Here is a 26562-nt window from a genome sequence, read left to right on the forward strand (position 1 = left end):
CCCGGCCTTCCAAGCTGTACTTTAATTTCGTTTAATGGCTCAACAATGCGTTACTGTTTTCACCGTAGGATGTTGCTCACCATTTGAGGAATGTAAGAAAGTTATTTGCAGGAAGGTCCACACCATCTAATATCAGTTTAAGTGGTTCAGTCTCGTTTTGTCCATTATCCTAAACGTAACCTTTGCATATATTATTGTCTTGTAAATAATCGATTCTTCCACGTACGATTTAATACGTATTTACTGCCTATATGTTTTTGTGTTTAAAGCACACAAGCAAAGTATGTTTACATAGTGCTGTATGATGTTTTGGAAGTGTTCTATAATATGAGTTTATGTGCGTGGCATTTTTGTTTATTTAATTTTTCAAACAGCAATAACTCAGCATGTTTTACATGTTTATAGTTTTCCATTGTGTTTATTGACCCTGATAGTCTTGGACTGGGAAATGTATAGAATTTATAATTTTTTATACTGGAGTGGTGGTACAGTGCTTCGTTCACCGCAACTGTGAACCCGGGTTACCTGAGGTTGATTCCCAGCCACAGCTCACGTCAATGATATCGTGCCTAATCCCTCGTTACCAAACTGCACTGACCGGTCTGGTGAAGTTGCCCTTTCTCAATCCAGCAATGTATTGACAGCTGTAATTATTAATAATGTACTGCTAAGTTGATTTAATCACAACAAATGAAGGTCATGCCCATTAAGACACAACTAGTGATAACTACCGCACCAATACCTTTCTGAAATGCGCATGGTATACCACTGATGCGTTTTTCAGTTATGTGCCACCAATGGATATTTTCAGTTGTTTAGCAGACTTGTTGTACTTGACTTTTTTTCTCCTATGTATCATGAGCCCAGCGTTGCAGCATTCTTTATTCGCTTTTTCCACCATTTATTGCAGTTTATTTCAATTTAGTAAGTATACCTATGTTCTGAGTGTTCAGAGCATGTATATGTAGGTTAGCTATTTAAGGCAGACCGGGATCAAAGTGATGAAATAAAAAGGCAGCTAAGAGCAGATTCGATTGCTTTTGTAAAACTGAACTTAATTAAAATCATAAAATCGACATGTCTTAAAAAAAATATTTCAATCATTGAATATATTACCTGGTACGACAATGTTCAGAAGCATGGGCACTTTTATAAAGAAAATCGAGCAAAAACTTTAAGCATTGAGAGGTGTATACTTGAAATGTGCATTGAGAAACAAAATGAGCAACACGGGTCAGTGAACAAATGCAAGTTAGACACATTGACTGTTTAGAAAAATTGGCTTGGACAGGACACGCCACTAGAAGGAATGATGGCCGGTGGTTGGGGCTCATGATGACGTAGCAGCCGAAGGAGAGAACATGCGCCAGAGTGTGTCCACCGCAGAGATGGAGCAATGAGATCAGCTCGCTTGCGGGAGCTAGATGGATTGCTGAATTGTGGGACTGGCGGTGGCTTGGAGATGCCTTCATCCAGCAGTGGATATATTATGGATGATGACGATGGTCATGACTGCCCTGAAGGGTGCGTATTTGTGTATATGCAGGTACGTGTGTGTGTGCCCGAGGTAGTGTCGCGGTTAGCATGCTGCGCTTTGAACCCGACGTTCCGAGTTCGACTTCCCGCTCATGGCCAGCACCAGTGACAATTATCTGAACCGTTCCTTGGTTGACTCCGGCTCAAATGAGAACCTGATGCGGTGTGTAAGCATCGCCACTTGGGAGACAAAGGTGGCCGGGCGTGGTTGCTAGCCACCCACCCCCTCGTGTGCCATGCCGGCTTTCATAGGTTCTCGCTATCAGCAATATGGGGGATCCTCGTCTTTATTTTTTGCATATGTGCTCTCATGGTCCGTGAGTGGATACGTGCTGTATATATATAGACGTATACAGATGCGTACGTGCGTGTGAGTTAGGTGGACGATGAGGAGCTGCAGGACGAGCCTCTGCAAATAACAGTACTCGACCACGACACGTACAGCGCCAACGATGCCATCGGAAAGGTTTACATCGACATCGACCCCCTCCTGTCCACCGAGGCCGCCTCCCTCATCTCGGGATGGTTCCCCATCTACGACACCATACACGGTCTGTATTGTGATGATTTTTCGAAGGTTTCCAACAGAAAAGCGTAGAATTCTTTGAATTGCTTCGAGCGATAGTTGCACGTTTTTCGGGTATGAATGGTGGGATGTATTAATACAGAAATGCACACTACACAAATCGTTGCATCACAGATTGTTCATAGAAGGTGAGATACGGTGGGGAGGATGGCCATTTTTGGGTGGTCTCTCGGTCAGATCTCACTCGCCATGGACTGAAATCAATTTCAAGTCATCGGATTCATAGCGCAGTGCAACAAACCACTGTGCCACCGTGCCGTTGCACCACCACTCATTTGTGATGTGTGATTTTTATCACAGATTGATGGAGTAATTTTCATATGTTAAGGGATTAAAACACTTCTTATCTGTAGGTTTGTCCTCTGGCTTTGTTTGGAATGTGAAATGATGGGCATGCTACTCAAGGGGCCTCGTGATGGTTTTGACACCTAGTTCGCTTACCTTAAGCATGACATTTTTCATTGTAAGTGAGGTTTTAAGGGGGATCAACATTCCATATCCTGACGTAGAAAGCACTTACTGTTGTTTATGAATCGGTTATTTTTCTACATTTTTCCCTTAATATGCAATACTAGCCTTTTGCCCGTCCAAGGACGGGTGTATTGCAGTAAATCTGAAACTTGAAAGCGAAAATCAGACCACGACGTGATATTCATTGCATCCATTCGTGTGCAATTTGTAAGGCCGCGGTGACACAGACTTATTTCTGACATCCTTTTTACTTCTTTGACTCAATAGCGTTACGCAGATGGCGTGACGTGAGGGTTCTGCCTTTGTCGTGAGGGTTATAAGTTGATGCTGAGGAGAGGGGAGGAGGCGCCTCGCCCCTCCATCTGGAGTGACGTCACCCGCTAATTATTGTTAATGAGGGGGTGTCTATTTGGAGGACGTCACCTGCTCATGATTATTGCTGAGGGGGCTGGTCGACGTGGAGCGACGTCACACGCGGGACACAGACATTCTCGGCTCATTATAGTAGTAAATATATTGTCTCAATGTTCCAAGGTTCTGATTCCTGCTTTCAAGATTTATTTGTCTTGCTCCCTAAACCACTGTTTCACTGTCACAAGTAAATTGCTTTCCTCGCTAATATTTGTTTACTCTGGAAACTTGTAGAATTTATTGGGAACCACACCTGGCAATTATTTAGGGTGACTGACTGTATTGGTACTGTCACACTCGGAATGAATATTTGAAAAGTGGTTTTGCTGATTTGACTATGGGTGGTTTGCAGAGGCATCTTAACACATACATATCCACGAACCAAAACGATCAACTTACAAGTCAACGAGACTTGAACATAGCAGTAATCAAAGGTATCACAGCAGTTTATCAAGCCCCAAGTTTCCATAACGGCTATGGCTGGAAACTTTCAGTGTGTCACGCAACTATAGTGCATATGTAACCACTGGCTGATTACAAGTGAACTAACAACTCTGCTTAACAGAGCAACCCTGCAGCACCATTACAGTGCATGTGATGCAGCTGTTATTCCTGTTGTTTGTGCAAGGGTCACAGAATAGTTAATGCTATGCCGAAATGAGGGCTTAATGCCAGCCCTTGCATAAAGATTGTGCTTGCTTCAGTAAATGGAACAAAGGTTACTTGAAAGTCATGCACATGAGTGATTAATGTATTTTAATACTGTATCACAATCAGCCATTATTTACTGCTTGGTGAAAGACTGCCCAAGTTGTCGCTATCCCTCAGTCTCGTGATGTGCAACAGTTCAACTCACTCCTGCACAAGAGCTGACCTTGTTGCTCCATCTCCGCGGTGGTCATTATCTTGGGCATGTGTTCCCATCTTTCGCCATCGGCCCTCTACCCTTCTTGCAACGTGTCCTGACTAAGGCCACTTACTTTGCTGAACGGTTAATATGATGTCTGTCACGTGCATTTGTTCCTTTGTTCTATGTGTTATTGTGATGCATTGATTCATCAATGAATGTTAATTCTTAAGCGTCATTATACATGCCTCAAATCGCATTTGTTTGTAAGAATTCGGTGTTTTTTTCATTCGGTATGTTTGTCTTTACCAACCCACACTGACCAACAGTGAAGTAACATTACACATCCCCCCCGCCCCCCGCCAAATGTTAATAATGTCTAACGCTTACCAAATTTCGGTGCTTGTGATCCACTATTGTCTTGGTTTACATTTTCACGTGTTGTATGATTAATGCAATTTGGGACAACATAATCTGGCCCAGAAGAATTCAGAATGTGCATTTGTATATTTAGGTACATCCAAGTCAGAGAAAGTAAAATATATTTATAAAGTACACATCGACTTTGAGATGTTACATTTTGCTTTAACAGTAAAACGATGTAAATATGTGCAAACGCATGCAGAGGCTGTACATTTGCATTATCAACGATTTGTATATTCGACTGTTAATAATTTTTCAATAATCGGATATGCAGAGTAGTCTACAGCATGCAATGTGACTCATCTAAAATGAATACAAAGTAACCTGCAATTTGCATGTAACATTATTTTTTTTTAATTTACCATTTACTTGTCTGTAAGATAAAATGCTCATTCTTTAGTTGACTGAACTCATGATTACATGTAGAGTAGCTGGGAATATTAATACTCACCATAATACATTTGGGAAACCACCTTATTTAACAACTAAGACCTTTTACCTCCAGCAAGGAGATTGTAATGATCGTCATCACGAATAAATGCGTGTATCAGTCGGTGTTAATCAAGCATTATGTGCCTAGTTATTTATGAAGTCGGATATTGCAGTCAAGGAGATGTATTTTTACTTTATACGTCAGAGAGCTGAACTTGGGGGACAGCTGGAAAAATCCATTCTGCCCATATTTGATGCTGTCATTACTAGAACATTTTTGGAATTTATGTTTTTGTTCTTGTTTTTCAGGAATCCGTGGCGAAATCAATGTCACCATCAAGGTGGATCTTTTTAACGACATAAATCGCTTCCGCCAGTCATCGTGCGGAGTCAAGTTTTTCAGCTGTGAGTGTTGGTTTGTGATTTTTTTTCATGCCTTCATTATTTATTGCTTTATTTTCCCACTGCAGTTGTATTTTTTCCACTTTAACTGGATGCATAATATTTTTTGCTGTGTGCATTAAACGCGCAGTTTTGGTGATGTCACTTGACATACAGGGCATGATGGGAAGACCGATGCAGTGATCACATTTACGCTTTTTGTTGTCTATAAGTCACTTTTTCCTTGTACTATTATGTACTATGCAGTTGGGTGCGCGTGTCAATTCAATAATTCTGTGCGCGTGTGCGTGCCCGCTCATAGCAACGTGCATACCACGGTGCTACCGTGCGCTGGCCGTGCACGGCTTTGTGGAGGAGCTGGTGGTGAACGAGGACCCTGAGTACCAGTGGATCGATCGCATCCGAACCCCCCGCGCCTCCAACGAGGCTCGCCAGCGCCTCATCTCGCAAATGTCCGGTGTGTAGAAGCGCGCAGTTGACGCCTTAGTAGTGCAAAAAAACCATTATTATTCTAGAGAAGAAAAGTCATCTGCTTGCTTTTACTTTTCAGAGAACATCGGTGGCAGTGACTAATTATGATTGACCCCAGATCTGCTCTGGACTTCTACCCTGCACCGGCATCTTCATAACCCTTCTAATTTAATCTTCTCATCTTTTCTCAACACACGCAGTCATAGTGTCACCGGCAGTGACACTCAGTTGCACCTGGAAAGCCGTTGGAAAAAAACCAGTGCTGTTCTGTGTACGTGCTTCTGTGTGGGTGAGCAGGTGAGCTTCAGCGTAAGATTGGCTTGAAGGTGCTGGAGATGTTTGGCAATGCCGTTGTGGGCTACCTGCAATGCTTCGATTTGGAGGGCGAGTCTGGCCTGGTGGTCCGAGCCATTGGCACAGCCTGCACCCTTGAGAAGTTGGCAATCGCCACAACCACCGCCGCTCCTGGCCAGCCCAGCCCGCCTGTCCTTGCTCTGCTCGGCCAACGACGGGTCAGCCAACTTCAATCGCCATTTCCACCCCTGTCAGCTGGCGCCACCAACAACAGCAATGCTGCTGGCACCGGCGTCCAGTTTCTGGTTGGTGAAGCCAGCCCTGGGCCGCAGCAGCACCAGCATCACCAGCAACAGCAGCAGCAGCAGAGCCAGCCGACCCCCATTCCTCGCGACACAAAGGAGTGAGTAGCTCGCGTGCACAGAGGACCACTAATAACTAAAGGACAAATCAAAAGATTAAAGTTGTTTGATGAGATGATGATGAGTGCCACGGTGTGTTGGAATAGTGACTTGCCTGTGATTTGTGTTCCTAATTTAACCACACGATGTGAGATCCTTTCAGACTTAACCTTTAAGACTCTTTAAATCTTTGTTTGCAACTGAGACGTGGTTAACTATCGTTATGTGCAGTTCTGGGTGAGTCCCACTGCCTCTAGCCTGGAATTGTGATTCCAAATGGGAATATAGAATTGTGTAATTGCTCGAATTGTATATGTTCAATTCTAGATTTAAAGCTTTCGTGACTGCTAGGATCCATACTCTTTGGTTCTATTGGGTAAAGTCACGTAGGTACGTGACTTTACCCAATAGAACCAAAGAGTATGTATATGTTCATATGAATGAAGCTCCACGAATTCATATTGAAATGAATGGGAATGCATAGGCTGTCGGAGAATCCCATTTGCTTAAATGGAGTGATGGGGAATATCCATTTAAAACTAATGGTTTTCTTTGAGAGCCAATGAATTTTCCAATGGAATGGTGTTCATGCGAATGACGGTTTTGGCGTGTTCATTGAAATTAATGGGGATTCTGTGAATGATGAAGCTGCAAGAATCCACATGTTATTGAATGGGATTGACAGCATTGGAATCGTCCATATAATCTTTGTGCATTATCATGAAAGTCCTTGGATCTCCATCCTAGTGACAATTACCGTATTTTCCCGCATATAACCCGCGGGGTATACCACTTTTTACAAACAAAACAAGACCCTGCGGGGTATATAGAGGTGCGGGCTATCCCAAAAATATTTTACACGTGTGACATGTCATAACTCGTTACATTTTTTCATGGTAGGACTATCCACTATGCAACACTTACCTTTGACTAAAGCACTGCTGAATAAACCACTAGCACTAAAATTGCACGTGATCACGTTTTAAATTAATTGTTTGTACAATTAAACCACAATGTTTGAAGTGTGCGCACTGTTTACCGGCGACGGGAGAGCTGGGGGGAGAGAGGTGGGGGTTGGGGGGTGGGGCAGCGGGGTGAGAGAGAGGTGGGATTGGGGGTGGGGCAGCGGGGGGGAGAGAGAGGTGGGGGTTGGGGGGTGGGGCAGCTGTGGGGAGAGAGAGGTGGGGGTTGGGGGGTGGGGCAGCTGGGGGGAGAGAGAGGTGGGGGTTGGGGGGTGGAGCAGCTGGGGGGAGAGAGAGGTGGGGGTTGGGGGGTGGGGCAGCTGGGGGGAGAGAGAGGTGGGGGTTGGGGGGTGGAGCAGCTGGGGGGAGAGAGAGGTGGGGGTTGGGGGGTGGGGCAGCTGGGGGGAGAGAGAGGTGGGGGGTGGGGCAGAGCAAGGTCTGTGATGGTGACGGGAGAGCTGTGGGGAGAGAGAGGTGGGGGTTGGGGGGTGGGGCAGCGGGTGGGGGAGAGAGAGGTGGGGGTTGGGGGGTGGGGCAGCGGGGGGGAGAGAGGTGGGGGGTGGGGCAGCGGGGGGGGAGAGGGGTGGGGGCGAGGCGACGGCGTCACCGTAGTGCCGCTATTATTATCTGCGCAGTGCGCAATCTACCAGTGCTAAAACTGTACTCATCTACCAGTTGCTGTTATTTATTGGATATTTACTTTTATTACTTATTTACTGTTTTAAGTTCACTCGTTTCCGGTTAGTTTGTTTTCTTTGTGCACGTTATGTTTTTAATGTTAACAATTTATAGTGGAATGTATTACAAATGTAAACTTCGTATTAATATGATGGAATTAAGCTGCGGTAACGACGTTAAATATATGAATGCATGCGGGGTATATGGAATTTGTTTTACACAAAACGCTATTTTTGCGGGGTATATGCGTCTGTGGGTTATATGCGTATGCGGGCTATATGCGGGAAAATACGGTACATGGATCGCCACAAAATTTCAGGCTTTGGTAGTTTCAGAAGATACTGGTGATTCCAATGATGCCATTATGAGTCGCCAATAGATCAGAATCATGTTTTTCCTGGAGAAATCCGATTAGCTCTGAAGCTCTTTTTCACATATGCCCAGTCGATAGCGCACTCAGCCCTGTGAGAATCCCATCCAAGTGAATGGAGATTTAAATTTTGGAATCTCCCATGGGAGAATCACGGTACCTGCAGGAATCGCCCACAGTAAAAAATGGTGAAAATTTTACTCAATTCCAACACAGAATCTTCCACTCCGAGTCATGGAAACAAAAGCGTACGTATGGTTTTACTTTGAATGAGGGAAGTCACCACTGAATGTTTCAAATAAACATTTCTGGAGGGGTGTGCATGGGATTTTTGGTAAATTGTTGTCCAGCAAGTATTGTATCCCAGGCACATTGCAGCGCTTTCTCTCTGATTGCGAGCCCCCCTCCTGTCTTCCTGGCCTGCCCTTCCCCATCCTGAACATGTTTCACCCATCAGAGACCCTCCTTTTCCTGATTATAGTGCTTTCATGCCGTGTTCTTTTCTGAGCTTGCAAAGTTACTGACCCCGTCCCATTATAAAAAAAATTCCTCGTGCACTCCACAAGCAGCTGTATTCATAGATTGAATGTTTTTTTAATATATAGGGGTTTTTTTTTCTCCTGGCCCACACTCTGTTCTATGCAGTAACATACATTACTCCTGCTTAAAACACCAGTCCCTTTAACACCAAATTGGACCACTCTACCCTTTCAAAGTGATTGTATAACCCATAAACAACTTTTTCTGCCATTGCAAACTGTCCCTTAGCCGCCTTTTGACAGTTGTCTATTTTGTGCAAATTATTTCTGAAATACACAGTTAATGAAGGTAGTGTTATGCCCATCCGTAGCTTGTGAGCCACAATGCTCAGGCAGTCCCCTAAACCTGCCAACGGGCACAAGCCCTAACCAAGGTCATAGCTAAATAACCTAATAACCTGGGTCATTTTGACTTAAAACTTTCGTGACTGCAGGAATTCATATTCTATCACGTAGATAAACCTTTATAAACAGCTCTTTGATTGGCGTAGACCTACTGCCGGTGTCGGAGCCCTCTCCTACATTAACATTAGCTGCCCCGCCCATCTCTAAACCTTTATAAACAGCTCTCTGATTGGTGTAGACCTACTGCCGGTGTCGGAGCCCTCTCCTATATTAACATTAGCTGCCCCGCCCATCTCTAAACCTTTATAAACAGCTCTTTGATTGGTGTAGACCTACTGCCGGTGTCGGAGCCCTCTCCCACATTAACATTAGCTGCCCCGCCCATCTCTAAACCTTTATAAACAGCTCTCTGATTGGTGTAGACCTACTGCCAGTGTCGGAGCCCTCTCCTACTTTAACATTAGCTGCCCCGCCCATCTCTAAACCTTTATAAACAGCTCTCTGATTGGTGTAGACCTACTGCCGGTGTCGGAGCCCTCTCCTACATTAACATTAGCTGCCCCTCCCATCTCTAAACTTTTATAAACAGCTTGCCCTTAGAGGATAACCTCCCTGTTCCTGATGACGACCGCTTGTGTTGTGGTCGAAACGTCGTAATATTTGTATTATTTTTAATAACTTAATTTAAATTTTTATTATTTCATTGTTTTTTATTTTTCTATCTACGTGACTTTGCCGAAAGAACCATAGAATGTGAACCTGGATCATCTTCATACCCCCAAGTCTTTCCTGCTATAAATTATGTATTATGATTCTTAGGCTGTCTATTGTGGTTACCATCATTATGGTGACCAAATCACCTGCTTTTACCAATAATCTGTCCTCTGCTTAACCAGTCTGAAATCTCTTACCTTTGTTTTGACAACTTCACCTGGGTCCTCTACTGCACTCTCTGAGTAGAGACCAGCATCACAATTTACATTTCCTGTTATTCAAGCCACATTTCGGGCATTACATTTTCAATAATGTCGAGTCAAAGTGATTTCTTGCTCAAATGCTAATCTCCTATTTACAGCCCAGAGACTTTTCGATTTAAAGCTTTCGTGACTGCAATGATTCATCTTCTTTGGTTCTTTCGGTAAAGTCACGTAGAATGAGAATAAAATAATAAATTGATAAAATAAAATAACACAGTAATATTCTCACGACGTTTCGGCCACAACAAGCGATGAAGGCCGCTTGTGTTGATGAAGGCCGCTTGTGTTGTGGCCGAAACGTCGTGAGAATATTACTGTGTTATTTTATTTTATCAATTTATTATTTTATTCTCATTCTACGTGACTTTACCGAAAGAACCAAAGAAGCCCAGAGACTGATTGAAATTCCACATTCATATCCATTTAACAACCAATATTGACTTGCCTACATAGTGGTATTTATATTATCAACCTTCCGGATGGATGATGGACTGAGTCAACCTCGGCCTGTATTTGAACTTAAAACCTTTTGATTGAGAGCCACTGGCCTTAAATGTTAATTACAAGCATTCCACAGCAAGACTTTAAACACATTAGCTGTTGGATTATTTATTTAATGAGGAAGGAATGTTAAGTACCTCATGGTAATAAGAAGCCACAAGCTCAGGTCTGTTATTATGCTGGCTCACAACTCCTTTGCCTTAACCCTCCTCTTCTCTGTTGTTATAGCAACCATACATTCAAGGTAGCTGCGGGTACAAATTTGTTCCACTGAATAACACCTTTTTACATCAGATCTTGAGTTTTGAATCTTGGCATCCCATCTGCCTTGGAGTCGGTCATGGTTTGTGTGTACTTGTAAACATGTTTATGTATTCACGTGCACGTGTACATGTACATCTCTATTGCCAGACACCGCTGGATGAGAGCCTCCCCACGGTGTGTGGGTAATGGGGGTTATTTCACCATACTTCACCATGCTGATCAGTGTAGGTTGGTGGAGACAGCGAGCGTAGACGTTGGGAACAGGACTGTAAGACGATCGATTTTTGCCTTGCCCTCTGTTGGCAGCATAGGCTGTGCGTCGTGTGTCATGTTGTAAATCCATGCCATTACCCGTGGCAATGTATGATGAAGGTGAAGACAACAATGCTATACAGATGAAGGTGATGAAGATGATTGATTATGATGATAAAGCCGATGGTCATGATATGTGGGTTTTAACCATTTCGGAGAGGATATTGCTAATTTCTGTGCCATCCAAATCACCTCTGCAGCCTGCAGATGCAGCACACTCCAGTACATTACACAAGAGTCTACGTGACATACATTAATCTTTGTTATCCATAGCTATCCCAGATAACAGCCGAGTGCTCTACATACCCTTATCCGCGATTATCTGCGATCTTCATCAAATGCATTGGGACGCACCAAAAAGCGGCATTCACGATTCACATTGGAACATAGAGACACGATGAGTGAATTAGTAGTCCATTGGCTGACGAAGTAAAACCACTTGTGACATGAGAGCCACAGTTATCTTGGAGCCTTGATCGTAGTTAATTGAATTTCACAGGCTCCTGTTCTGAAACTATTAACGGTTGATTGTCTTGTTCAGACTTCTTGCTGTGTGATGATGGCATACAGTAAGATAACGTTCCATAGACCAAGCAAGGGAGTCTCGAATGTTACCGAATATGAAAATGCTAAGAAGACAAATCAAATATATAGGGCGATTCTTTATAGATACACCATTAATTTCTCATGACTGTCTTCTTAACAGGTGAATTAATTTTGTGAAAGCGATGGCTCCATACCTTAAAAAGGAGAGAACGTGTTGAAACTCTTAAGTTAATTGAGATTTGTCAGAGACATTGAATAAAAATGTGGTTTTCTCTATATTATCCCTCGTTATTTTGGTGGGATAGCTATAAATGGATCGCACTATATATTCCTATAAATTCCCAGGCGTTACATGAACTGAAGTGCCCTTCTTGTGAAGTCGTGTGTTTTGGTCTAGGCCTGCTAACTTCTCTTTCCAGTTTCTTCCACTTGCGTTGGCTGTGGAGAGTATTGCAGCTCATCAGCGTGTCCTACTTTGTGATCCTTCAACAGGGGTCTCCACCATCCTCCCCTTACCGTCCAGTGTTTTTCATGTCCCCTTAACGTTTCACTTCGCCCGCTCCCCCCCTTTTCTCCTCCGTAGGTTTCTGCCTAAGCGCACGCTGATGCAGAAAGGTTTCCACTCCACCCTGAGCAGCCCTGTTCAAACTGCTCGCAGCGCTGCCCTGGGACATTCTCTCTCTCTTTCTGTTCCCACCCTCCTATCTTTCGGTACGGCAAGCACCCGATCCTAATGCCCTCTTAACGTTTCCCCTCCTATAACCCCCCCCTCCCCCCCTTCGTTCGAGCCACCACTGCCAACCACTTCCCACACACAAGCCTCCCCGTTGGCGAGGGAGCGGTTTCTCTAAATGGCAGTGGTTGAGGTGACTCTGTGGCTCGTGGGGGTTATGCATGTGTCGGAGCACTGAGCTGACACCACCGATATATCCCGGGTGTCAAACCTCAGATCCAGCCGTCAGTTATGAAACGGTTCTTAAATGTCGTGAGTGTTACGGTTTCAGCCCGGTCACCAATGAGTGCACAAATGAACAGCTTCTTTGCCTAGCTTTCCATAATCAGACTTAAATCGGCTCTGAAGGCATGACTTGGTTGATGGTCGCATGCCAATAACTCCCTTGGAAAACAGCACAAAAAAAGAGCACGGTCTGGTGGCTGGGTTAGAGAAATTGAGGGAGACACCAGATGTCATTGCACATTGCCATGATAACTGCGGTGTCTCATCTATCATATTGGCATATTTAAGTGCAGAGAATGAAGAGTATATCTTATTATCCTTTCCAGATCTTCTTAAGAGACAGTAAGAATGTGTCATCTCTTGGAATGATTATTGTCGCTATACCTTGCAAAGGCCTGTGATGCTCGACCCCGCTAGACTGCGCTCTTTTCAGCCATGCGGAATAAAGAGGATTGTTCTTTGCACTTCTTCCAGAGAAAGGCGTAAAACAGCGGTCCTGGCTTGAATAGAAGCCTTGCTGGGCTGCAGGTACAATCATAATCAGCCCTGTAAACTGACCCTTGCTATGTAAAAATGTTTAGGGAAAATATAGATGAAATATGTGGCGACATGCTGTTTTTGTCAGCTTGTGTTTGGTATCAAGCGTAGCTTTTTGTTGATTAAAAGTGCCAAACTTCACGTAAATATCACTTTAATAGTGAAATACGTAAAACCATTTTATTATTATTATGGATAGATTGGTCCTTGCTTGCATATCTCTGAAACAGGCGTTTATTACTATCACATCTTTATGTCCTCTTTCTGTCAGTGTAACAAATGCATTGAGAAATCAGCTGTGTGTAGCCAAATGAAAATGTGTTGCGTATGCGCGTTTGAATATCAAAAATGAACTTCTGTTGCCATTCTGGACCTTGCTTTGTATAGGCCAGAATTGTGTGAGATTTATCAGAGGTGGTACTCTAATGCAAAGTAACAGCGCAATGAGACGTCCTGATATTTTTAAACCAATTATTGTATCTGTAGATAAGGTCAAAGTCAATGATTGATTGGCTGGTGTAAATGTTATGTTGGTGATTAGTTTGTGGTCAAGACTTTTCCCTTGTGAATGGGTTGCTCTCTCTTTTTTTGCTTTTTTTCTAGAGGCCACCGGTTTGTGAAAGCCCACCCTTTGGTACAGCTTGCCGTTGCCTTTTCAGGACTTTTGTTTTACTGTGCTGTTAAGTTGCTTTAAAGAACCTGATCTGGTATTTGGCCAGCACTCGACTCATACAGTGGAACCACACCGCTCACTGCGTGGAGCAAAACCCCCGACACGAGTTTATGCGCATGCGAGCCTTTGTCCTTTACCACGACTAATTCGTAAAGAATTAAATCTCTCTTTGCCATACGAATTTTCTCAAGTGTACCTTGCGTGGTGGTTTTCAGTTGGTGCTCACCTGCTCCACGAGAAAGAAGCTGTTGACCCAGAGGTCACGTTAATTACAAAAAAGGTGCTAACACTAGCACATGGTAAAACTACTGCTCGGTGCATTTTTTGGTAACGATTGACTTTGTGAGCATGTGCCCACTGTTGATCGACTGACTAGCTGGCCTTCAGTATTTTAGCTCGATTGTTTTTCTTTTTTATAACCTTATACGGAAAAAAAGTGTGTGCTCGTTTAACACCAACTGACCCCTGAACTGCTCGATGCTGTGATGACAAGTTATTTTTAAAAGATTGTTTTTTAAGTTTAATCCCATTCCCCAGCATGCACGGATGCAGCCCCTGCATGTGTCTGCAGGGCAGACAGACAAAAGGTCATCCCTTTACGAAGCTTGATGTTTGACAAGGAGGGTCACAATGTTAGCAAAGGCAGACACTGACCTTGACGCTAAAATTCCTGCCCACAACTGGTCACATGAAATTTAAATGTACACCTTGTGTCACCCAATTATTGGCATGTAAAAAGATGGTTGTGTGTTTTGTTAAATGAAACCTAAAATAACATTTGTAATTTAGTTAAGTTATTTTGAAGTTACATTACAACTATAATTGTTTAATAGCTACCTGAGGGACAGTTCTTGAGATATATTATTATTTAAACTTGTTTCTTTAGATATGGGGCGGGGGGAGTGGGGTTGAAGATTTTCCTATAAGCCCAAAATCTCTGTGCTGCCTCTGCTAACAGGGCCCCATTTCTGGATGAGGCAGCGCTCCTGAGTCAGTCACCGCCATTATCGAGTCCTCAAAAAGCACAAACCACCAACTCGTTTTCTCCTATCAAGTCCTTCAGCCGACAGTCCTCCTCCTCCGACACTGAGCTGAGTCTGACCCCCAAGATGGGTAAGACCCCGTTCACTGCCAATGGCATGTCTTGTCCAGCCCTTATTGTCACCATATCACTAATCTTGCGTGTGACTCGCTCCCCTTGTCTGTCTTATTATTTTAGTTGCATTATCCTGCCCTATTTGTCTCCCCATGTTCTACATTGTGATAACGGTGGCTATGTATTTAGTAGGGGTGTAACTATTCGTCCCTACTGTATACGTAGCCACTAACAATGAATTGTGACGATTAATGGTTGCGAATCATGAATCGATTCTTTTTTGACACTGTCGTGAATGTAGTGGCTTTTAGTGTGTTAAACGGTTGTGTAAACACATAACATGCAACGTATGTGAATTGAAAAAACCATTGATTCTTACACACTCAGTAAATGTTCGTATTTTGGGCTCGAAGAATTGGTATCAATGAATCAGTGCATTCTTACACTCCTCATGTATAGCAAAGTGATAATTATGCCTGACAGTCAAAGTTGTGTAGATTGAGCAATTTTATTTATCCTGCATCCACCTCACCATGCATTTCGATGGAGCATTAGTTTTGTGATTGGATAAGTCCTCTTTTGTTCTAAGATTAACTGTTTATTATCGGTAACACCACACAGACTAATGTGTTGGTGTCTTGAGCCGCAATTATAATTGAAAATAATGAGTCTGGCTTCATTCTTAAATTCATATCTATTCCTATAGAACTATGGTTGAAAATATACATTTTGCAAATGATAAAACATGTACGGTCTTAAATAGTTAAAGAGCATTTTTACAGATTTTTATTTTACCAGGTAAGGCCCACTGAGCTATTTAACGCTTTTTCAGAAGCGACCTGGCCACAAATGATGGCTCAACGAACTGGCTTATGTGGAATTTAAATCAGTCAAATACTCGTAAACACACGTCGCTAAATGTGGAGGGGAAAACCGGACCACCTGGAGATCGCTTAGACAGGGACAGGACTAATCTATCCAGAGGCTTCAGATAATTTAAAGACCAACAAATGTAAACACTCTCCGATGAGTTTTTTTAAGGTGATACTGCCGTCTTGTTCGGCATTGTTTCTAAAATTTCGTGCCATGTACTGGAAGTGCCATTTCATCACAGGCTTTGTACTCGAGGGAGAAAGTGTGCTCATCAATTCAGTTCCCGAAGAAGCTCCCAGAATGTGAAGTGAAACGTCAGATATTGTGCTGAACAACGCGCTGTACAACCTGAAAATGCACCAGAGATCGATATTGCACAACTTCTATTGTTTCTTATTAAATTCACCTATTTTAATTATCCAGATGATAATTCACCAGTTTTTTGGTCGATTTATGGTAAACTTAACTGTTTTTCTTGTTCTCTTTTTTTAGCAATTAGGGAGTGTTATGCATTAATTGGCGATTTATTGATATTGTAAAACTTGCTATACATGAGAAGTTTTCTTTTGCCTCGATTGGTGTCCCAGGTCTTAAGCCCATTATTTATATGAGGTGCTGGCTCGGAGCTCATCATAATATGAAACTTAACTACCTAACCGGCCACCTCACGATATCCTGGAAATAAAACATGAATCCTTAGTCTGCGGCCCAGTTGTAGGAATGTTTCCATGAACAGAAGTTACGACCACCATAATGACAATTAGTTGAAGTTGACTTTAAAACTTAGGTGACACATCCTTTGTGGTTGAGAATGCAGTTTAAAGTGAGAAAGGGTTGAAATGATCAATTTCAGTCGCACCAAATTTGGCTTCAGCCACCAATTTGTTACAGAACTGTCTTGCTGTTACGCCAGCTGTGCTATTGAGACAATAAAGTATGAGTTCAACTATGTTTTTTTCTGTTCAATTCCATTTACTTTCTGTTGCTCAGGCTGGGTAATTATAATCTCAGCTCGTATTTGCCTGAGGAAATCGTTGCACTTTGTTACCATGGTTTTCAGGCAAATAACGGTCCAAGCTGAGATGAAACACCAGTTGCTGCTGTCTTAGTTGAGAATAATTTCCAGGGTAAGGGTAGTTGTTAAATTATAAAATGAAAAGCGAAACAATTATTAAATTATTTATTACAATTGTATTATGCGGGCTAGCAACTTGGCAATAGCATTGAACTGTCAATTTTAAGGATTGAAGTGCATTTTCAGGATGAGGGGTTTGACTCAACACGTTGTCCGTCCATGGTCAATACGGATGTTGTTTTGTTGTACAAATCAAGAAAAGAGAACGGCTTACAAATATAATGATTCCGGTGAGACAATCCAAACGCTGAACCATGCAACTGCATGCGAAGCGAAAACGGAACTGCTCAGCAGCCCTTTTGTTATTTAGCGATACTTTACCACGCTGGTCAGTGCGGGTTAGTGAAGGCGGCGGGCATAGACGTGGGAGCATAGCACAGTGCAAGCTGCACTGCCCTCTGCCACCCACATCGTAGCACGTTTGCTCTTTCCCGTCCGCCAGTGCCTCCGCGTACCCCTTGTCCCCATCTCCCCCCCTCCACCCAGCGGGTGTCGGCAGTGGCAGCGGTGGCCGGGATGGAAACTCCATGAAGATGTTGAGTCGGCAGCACACGACCGCTACCATGGACCAACTGGTGAGACACGAACCATCCTTCTTCCCTGCTGTCTCCTTTCTGAGAGAGACACCACGAAGGTGCCCTGATTTTGCCGATGTCCCAATTACCCAAAATGTGTCTGATCTTGTCAGACCTCGGAAGCCTGGTATTGTAAAGTAGTTGAGTGGCTGTGAGGTGGCCAGGTGATGGCAATGCAAAGTGTTACCCCTTTTTGTGTCTGTGTGTGTGTGTGGGGTTTTTCCTGCGTTCAACGTTTTCCTCACAAATGAGCAATCTCTCATCCTGTGCGCGTGATTGCCATGCGCGTTGAAATTCTGAAATTATAATCCACGTAGCCAGGTCCGGAACATTTTTTCTGAAATGCCGTTGCCTGTCCGCCTCACAACGCCTCAGGTTGGAGGTCTATGCAAAAGATAAGTTACCCATGATTTCTCAACCCTGCCTCCAAAGTACTGGATTATAGGCATGCGCTGCAACTCTTGATCTGTTCATGTCTTTAGATCCTTGCCCGCTTAGACTGCTCTCTCTCTCTTTCCAAGCTCTCTTCCCTCTATTAACCATGATCATCTCTTCTCTCCCAAAAACTGTCTCCTTTCAATTATAATCTTCTCACTTTACGTACTCTCCTTAATCTTATTTTCTAACATTCTCTAGTCACCTTGACATTTTAAGCAAACCCTCGCCACCAATCATATTTTTCTACTAACCCCCCCCCTCCCCATGTCCCGTCTAGGAGTTCCCTTTCTTCACCCTGACCTCCTTCCCGCCTGGGTTCCTCATCCACGTTGCCGGCGTAGTGAGCGCCCGCTCAGTCAAACTGCTCGACCGAATTCACAACCCTGGTGAGTGCTGTGGATTCCATCCAAACATTTCTGCACACACACACACCTCTCCTGCCTAAACCATTGCCACTGCAGTTGAAGTGTTTTGCATGGCTCTGTCTCATAGTTGCGTAAAGTTATGTTCGCTCCAGTCTTCAGTTTTCCACTCGGGCTGAAAATGTGGGTTTTTTTTGTGCAGACATTTTCAAAATGTATTTTTAGATAAAAAAAAATGTTTTAAAGCTGGCTGGGTTATAATGGCGATGTCAGAATATTGAGCCAGGATTTTATTTTGGGCGCCAGTCATCCACGTTTAAACCAGTTCCTCATACATAGTCTCAGCCTCATGGCTTATGACTGTAAAATAATGTTTGCGAGAAATGTGTTGTTCACTGAATTTGTTTTATATATCTATGAAACTTAAACACTTCAGATATGTTGGATAGATCACATCCAGCGAACCACTCTTTACTGGGCATCAAGGACAACCTTCCGTTTTTTTGGGTCAGAAAAGCCGATTTTAAATCATAACAACGGAATTCACGTGGCGTTATCGTTTAACGGCTCTTCAAAAGCATGATGCGATCATCTCTTGACTGACGAAATTCCAGAATAACTTGTGTTTGACTGATGACTCCATTTGCGCAATCGGAGTTACATTTACTTATTGTTTTGAGCAAAATATATTGGGCACATGCATCGAATAATATGCAGGAGAAAGTATTATTTACACACAATTTATTCGAATTATGTGTTCTATTTCTCTGATGCTGCAAACACAACTTTGAAATGACATTTTAAAACCAATACAAATGAGATGCTAGAAATAAAAAATAAATGTATTGAATCGAATCGCAACACTTCCATCTGTAGCACTGAAAATCTGTACCATTTGATAAACACCCAATGTCTGATGAAGTCAGTCGCAAATTAATTTCATCATAAATTGGTAAGTATCAGTGAATTTTTTGGCAGTAAAACTCTTCGTCATGTTTTTTTTATCGAATGGCAAAATCTCCAACAATTGACGCAAGTCTTGATGTGGTTGTTGTCAATGGGTCACATCTGTGGATAACATTATAGGTGCTGTGAGAACTGGAGTTAAAATGCGTGTTGTGAACTAATTATATCATAAAACATGTTTTATTATCCATGACCTCAATCCAGACTAGGCTTGAATGTGAATGAAAATGCCGTAGACTTTGAAGTGGTTATTTGGCTCAAGGTCCTCAATGCCGGTGTTTGAGCAATGAGCTGCGGAGATCTTGGTTTTTATTATTGTACTCCCACCCAGGATTATTAGAGATTTCACCGTGTAGCAACCCTGATGGTCTCAGCCCAGTCACCTGTGATTGCACAAAAAAACCCATCTGATTTTGCAAATTAATTGATGTATTTCCAGCCATTAGACCTACATCTGTAATCGTTGAGGCAGGTACGGGTGCAAACTGCTCACTTGTTTTCCAGATGATAAAATCAGTCTACACGGGTAAGATGGGCCCTTGGTGAATGCAATGGGAGACCTATGATTCCATTGTTGGGTCCTTAAGCAGTTTTATGGGTGGAGCAATGGCACAGCGGTAAGCTTACTGCGGGTGATATCTGAACCGGTCCTGGTTCCTCCTTCACTAACCCGCACTGAACCAGCATGATGAAGAATGGTTAAACAGCCCTTCCAACAGAGAGTGTATGGGGACACCTTCATCCAGCAGTGCATTGGCAAAGGGCTGTAGCATATAATTATTGTCACCCGGCTTGAGAACGTATACTTATCAAGAATGGATTTAAAATATCTTGCCGTGCACCTAGATGCTTTTCACGCACATTTTTATTGTTGTTACACATGCAAATCTAAACATGTGGGTGGTGGCATATCCATGCTTGTCCTATTGCGATGAGAAGTCTCGTGTACAGTGTCTAGGCAGCCTTGGCAGACTCTGAAAGTGGCATTTTATGACAGACAGTATGCACGTGGTCTCCTAAAGGTCAAAATCAGAGCTCGTGAAATACAAAATAATCAATAATTGACATCCCTTTGGCAATACACACCGCTGGATGCAGGGCCCCCACACACTTTCAGCCCTAGGGGTCGTTTGATCATGCTTCACAATGACGGTCAGTGTGGGTCAGTGAAGGGGGAATGGGGTAGCCAGGGCCGGTTCGGGTGTTACTCCTCACTGGTGTTCGTTGTTGCTTGGACTCAACCACCATGGCTGACAGGGCGTGGTTAGATCTTCATCCAGCAGTGGATTTTCAAAGGGTTTCAATATACGTAATACGATCTTTGGTTTTAATATTATGAGTGCCTTTGATAATTTTGTATGTATGCATGCATGAGATATGTGTGTGTGCGCTTAGTGCATGATTGTGAGATTGCATACTTAATGCTTATTTGTAATAGTGTGTCTGTGCACACATTAGCAATGGAATATAATATTTGAAACAAATATTGGTACGGGAATTTTTAGTCTAAAACTAAACAAATAGTATAGTTCATGTAGCCCTCACTAAAATGTTTTTTTTTCACTGAGCAAATGCTATTCAAATAATGAAAATCCAGTTCATGCTTTGGGAGTCATTGCCACTTTCTGCTGTATGTGAAAATATGGCTCTGTTTTTAGTACCCAAACTCCTCAAGTGTAGTCAGTAAAATGCTTTGAGCTTGGTTGATAAATAATGTATAGATTATTTGCTTTGTCACGTAAGTTGGCCAAACACAACTATTTCAGAGAGAGAGCATAGGCACATATTATATTATTCACATGTGGTGAGCCTCTATTTGTGGAGCAGTAAGGAATCTTGTGAGATTAGTTTGTAGAAGCCGCTGTGTCTTCAGAAGAATTGGTCATCCTCCTGGGCTCTTGAAATAATGATGCCATGATGTGCTATAATAATGTCCCTTTATATAACCATAAAAGTCTCACCGAATCTGGATACACCTTTTTCAAGAGTGTCCTGCATTGGGGATGGCTGGGCAATTCCATTGGCATGTGGGAGGAAACCAAGTAACATGGTAGAATCCATAGATACAAGGGGATTAAGTCTCCGCATAGATAGATTTAACATTGTATAAAGCTATATTGCCATCACATGGCCACTATACAGCCCAAGCTTATAATACCTGGGATTCCAGGCAGTGTCTTAATCCAAGTACTAAGCAGACTTAATCTGTTTAGCTTCTCACATCTAAGATTGGGCATATTGAGGGTGATTTGGTGGAAATTCCACGTTATTGTGGTAAGGTCCAGTCTCCCAAGTACAGCCACTGTTAAAGTCTCGCAAATTAGTGCCCTTTTAGTGAACTCTGAGGGCCATGATGAGTTGACCTCTGACAAAGATTGTGAGGTTGAGTGATCTACCACCGTGACTAAAGATAATTGTTATTGCTGAATTTAAAAAGCCCAAAGAAAACGTAACACTAAAACCAAGACTGTACGTTAATTTCATTTGTTGGGCTTTCATGTATGCATGCATGTGTTTAATGCGTGTGTGTTTGTGTGTATGTGTTTGTGTATGCGTGTTTTCGCTCTTACACGTTGATGGTTTCTAACGCCTTTGCTGGTTGCTCTTCCAAACTCAGCCTTTGTCGGGATTATGGGTAACACCCGCTCTCACAAACTGCTTGACTGGAATAGTTTCGCGTCAGGTATCGTGTTGGCTATCAAAACCTCACCCTTCGCATCCATAAATGCCCCTTGTACATCTGTCTGCCATTATACCCGGCTGCTTGCTCGCTTGCCCGCTCACCTGTCTGCCATTCCCGTGCTTGGATGCGTCGCCTTATCACCTTCCCGTTCATGGCACTCCAGTGACAGACAGCACCATCATCATTGTTATCCATATCCTTATGATCATCGCCACTTTGGCTACATTGGGTCAATGGTCCCCTACCGTCTCGTGTTTTAACTGCCAATATGTAACACCAATGAAAGTGATTATTACAGTTTGAAATTTTTACCCAGAGAAACTCCACTGTGAACACAAGACACACTTTAGGAGAATCCAAAATTTGTATATTCGGCAAATTCCTTTTTGACGTATTTTTCTTTGGAATTGACAAATCATGGATAAGTAGAGATACTTTACATGTGTAATGACCATCTTGACACACTTCTCTTGAGATGGCACTTCATTGAAGGCACGTTCACTTGACATCAGGCGGAGACCCCCACTGCAACAGCCCCGAGTCTCCCGCGCATCTCCCCCTTATATAGCAACATGAGGCCACGCCCCCCTCCTCAAACCTTCTCGCTGACTCTGGACGCCCGCTCCACCATGCAGACTCCACCGTCCTCTTCCGTCACCTGACCACGCCCCCCTTCTCGAACATTCCCGTAGCCACCAGTCCCTTCGCACACACAACTGATACCCCAGTCAATTACCTCCCGTGGCCACTGGTGCATTCGTACTGTAGGTTGACTCCCCTGCCATTACCTCCCGTGGCCACTAGTCCCCTCACACCTCATGCAGGCTCTATTGTCATTACACATGTAAGATAACATCAATCAAATACTGCTATACGTCAGGCAGAAACTTCCAGTTATGTTCAACACCTCTTCCAGGAGATGGGCTTTGAGCATATCATGGCTCTCATCCTTATGTAATCCACAAACCCCACCTCTAAGTAGTTAACTTATTAGTACTGTAGTTGGTATACAGAACCAAAGCCATCATAAACCTCATTTGTGTAAGATTATGAAATTAGCGGGGGGGGGGGGTGTAATGAAGGAAGGATTGTATAGCTCGGATGGTTACGGAATGGGTTTGGTAACCGTCTTCACCTTTTTATACAAACTAAAAATATCAAAGTACCTGATAGACACTGAACACATTTTTTTTCCTTATCAAATTTAGTGAAGTTTATTGACCTGGTGATCATGGGCTGAAGTTCCTGTCAAAGCACTTTGCCCAGCATTGCTAACATTCTAGTTTGAGCCTCATGGCTGGCTGTATAATGCAAGTGAAGCCACATATTTCTATAGTTTGTCATGTATACAACCATCTACTCCTGATTTGAATGCAATAAGTTGTAGAGTTTAATGATCTCAGCCCAGTCATCAATGAAATGTAGTTTTCCCTCAGTTTGTCAGTTTGACATCGCCTATTATTTCAGGGTACATTTGTGTCGACACAGCATAAAGATAGACTGCTGGGGAAAGTGCTGTTAGCGAGCACCTAATGAAGGCTGGCATGACACCCGAGGGGGTGGGTGGCCAACACCACTCCCGGCCACCTTTGTCTCCCCAGCGGTGATGTTTACGCACCACACCAGGTACTCATTTGAGGCTGAGTCGACCTAGGGGAGGCCCAGGATCGGTTCAGATAATCGTCAATGTACACACCTATATACACACACAGATATGTACTGTGGTGAGTGTCTCGGGGTGTAAAGTTGGCTCAATGCTTAGTGCACTATGAACTAAATTTTATTCCCAGCCACGGCTGACATTGCTTGGAAGTAATATTTGAAGCGGTTCCTGGTCTACTCGTTTCACCAAGCTGCACTGACCACTGTGATGAAGTATGGTCATACAATCCACATCTCCGACGTGGTGTGTGGAGGGCTTCATCCGGTAGTGAAGTAACATCTGTGAAAAAGAGCTTCATAGCTCATCGGATAAATATTCTGACAAAAAGGGATGTTAATTCTTCTTCTTTATTAACTTATATAGTTGATTATTGACATGCGCTGACACGTAATTAAACGAAAAAAAAAACAATCAAAGGCATTGTCTTGTGGCTGCTGTAAGATTCCTTTTGAAGAGATATCAAATAATGTCGTTCTGGGCGGTGCCTTGATTCGTTCATCAATATGATGAAGCTGTTCCTCTAGGGATTTAACTACTTTATGCTTTGATGCCGCTTGCCCAGATGGCTTTTATATAAATATATATTTTTACCCTGATATTAAGACCCATTTTCAGGAGGGGGGGGGGTACCAATGTTGTGATGGTTGCTAATTTACTTCCCTGCAAGTAGGTATATAATGCAGGCAACCCCCTCTGTGTAATGCATCAGCCACACTTCCATAGCTACGAATTATAGGCACACATACCCTCCACACCTGGCATTATAATTAATTCATCACTCCTTGTAAATGCCAAAGTTACATTAGAGCACGTGTTCATTTTCACCACGGACAGTCTCTCACCACAATTCTTACAAACACTACCATCTCCCCAACCTACGAGTGTCTCACCATCTCCATAACAGGTGGTTCACTTTCCATCTATTAGCTGAATAAGCCATCACAGATTGTCAAGGCTTAAAGAAGTACAAAACAAAACGTATTTCTTGACTGGGCTGAAGCCATCAAACTCACCGATTGAGATCCAAATTTATTCTTGGGTGGCTGGAAACTAGGTTTGAACTCAGGGTCTTAGCATTTCTGGCAGGATTTTTTTTACGACAGGCAGTAGCATCAACCCTTCTGAGACACTTGGACAACTTATAATATAAACTTGTGAACATGCTAATTGGGAAGTAGCTGGTCATTCAGTTGTGCAGACATTTACTCTTAGCCGTAGGATCATTCCATGTCTATTCCATCCCTGTTGTCCCTTGACATTTTAACCACAAAATTGTCTTTGTAAGCCAGTGCATGCACTTCACCTCTTTGAGGTTGTATACACACGTGGCCTCAACACGACAGTTAAATTGCATAGGGCAGCAACAACCGCAGTAGAAGGTTGAGTAATTGTGTTCATTAGGGAAGGTCACTTCGTCAAATATTTGTGTGCACTGAAATTGCATTGAAACGATTTGAGGAGGTGGGCTGTACATTCCTGTACAAGTGATGGGTGGAGCAGTGGCACAGTGGTTGGTGCACCACGTTGTGAACCTGACAACCAGAGTTAAATTCCTGGACAAGGCTAACCTTACTTGTGAACAATATCTGAAAACTGACCAGTTATGGAGGTGTATGGTCAAACACGCCCCCCCCCCCCCCATGGCCGATATAGCTTGGGGAAGCCTACATCCGGCAGTGGATTGATAAAAGGTGTATATTTTGTTTTTATTGGATGTGGCTATCCATGTAAATATATCATTAGTAAGTTTCAAAATAACAATTGATCAGGTTAGTTAATGGTCATAGTGTGACCTACAGGTCTATGGACGAAAATTAACAATTGTATGGTGTTCATATTAAAGTATTTGTGTTTAAGCTGGATGGCAGCAAGCGCAATACACACTTTAAAACATTTGGGCTTCGCCCACAGTGTTGGCAAGCAATTCAAATATAAGTTAGAAACCCTTGAATAGAAGTCCATTATTTCATCCATAAACAAACACTTCTGGGTATGGTGGTTAAGTCAGTTTTGGCATGAACTATACATCTCCATGTTAAAACATCTTCACCTAAAGTGAGTGCAGTATATGTGTATATACAGTGAGGGAAAAAAGTATTTGATCCCCTGCTGATTTTGTACTTTTGCCCACTGACAAAGAAATGATCAGTCTATAATTTTAATGGTAGGTTTATTTAACCAGTGAGAGACAGAATAACAACAAGAAAATCCAGAAAAACGCATGTCAAAAATGTTATAAATTGATTGGCATTTTAATGAGGGAAATAAGTATTTGACCCCCTCTCAATCAGAAAGATTTCTGGCTCCCAGGTGTCTTTTATACAGGTAACGAGCTGAGATTAGGAGCACACTCTTAAAGGGAGTGCTCCTAATCTCAGCTTGTTACCTGTATAAAAGACACCTGTCCACAGAAGCAATCAATCAGTCAGATTCCAAACTCTCCACCATGGCCAAGACCAAAGAGCTCTCCAAGGATGTCAGGGACAAGATTGTAGACCTACACAAGGCTGGAATGGGCTACAAGACCATTGCCAAGCAGCTTAGTGAGAAGGTGACAACAGTTGGTGCGATTATTCGCAAATGGAAGAAACACAAAAGAACTGTCAATCTCCCTCGGCCTGGGGCTCCATGCAAGATCTCAGCTCGTGGAATTACAATGACCATGAGAACGGTGAGGAATCAGAAGGGTGAGGAATCAGCCCAGAACTACACGGGAGGATCTTGTCAATGATCTCAAGTCAGCTGGGACCATAGTCACCAAGAAAACAATTGGTAACACACTACGCTGTGAAGGACTGAAATCCTGCAGCGCCCGCAAGGTCCCCCTGCTCAAGA

The 26562-nt window shown here is 43.0% G+C and overlaps 1 protein-coding gene across 14 annotated transcripts in view; it reads left to right on the top strand.

The window, feature by feature from the left end:
• Nucleotides 1-26562, top strand: part of C2CD5 (C2 calcium dependent domain containing 5) — a 65016-nt gene that overhangs the window by 6280 nt on the left and 32174 nt on the right. For 7 of the 14 annotated variants that reach the window (XM_032972105.2, XM_032972123.2, XM_032972163.2 and 4 more), the window contains exons 4-11: nt 1916-2087; nt 5016-5111; nt 5410-5565; nt 5877-6276; nt 14895-15049; nt 17527-17615; nt 18331-18439; nt 21999-22064. In XM_032972105.2, the coding sequence (XP_032827996.2) occupies nt 1916-2087; nt 5016-5111; nt 5410-5565; nt 5877-6276; nt 14895-15049; nt 17527-17615; nt 18331-18439; nt 21999-22064 (1243 nt within the window). Of the gene's footprint in view, nt 1-1915; nt 2088-5015; nt 5112-5409; nt 5566-5876; nt 6277-12351; nt 12480-14894; nt 15050-17526; nt 17616-18330; nt 18440-21998; nt 22065-26562 lie in introns of all 14 variants that reach the window. The other 7 variants (XM_032972114.2, XM_032972177.2, XM_076073236.1 and 4 more) reach the window with 3 other exon arrangements.

Source organism: Petromyzon marinus, chromosome 3, assembly GCF_048934315.1.
Source record: "Petromyzon marinus isolate PM22_M1 ecotype Great Lakes invasive population chromosome 3, UKy_Petmar_22M1.pri1.0, whole genome shotgun sequence".
Lineage (NCBI taxonomy): Eukaryota > Metazoa > Chordata > Hyperoartia > Petromyzontiformes > Petromyzontidae > Petromyzon > Petromyzon marinus.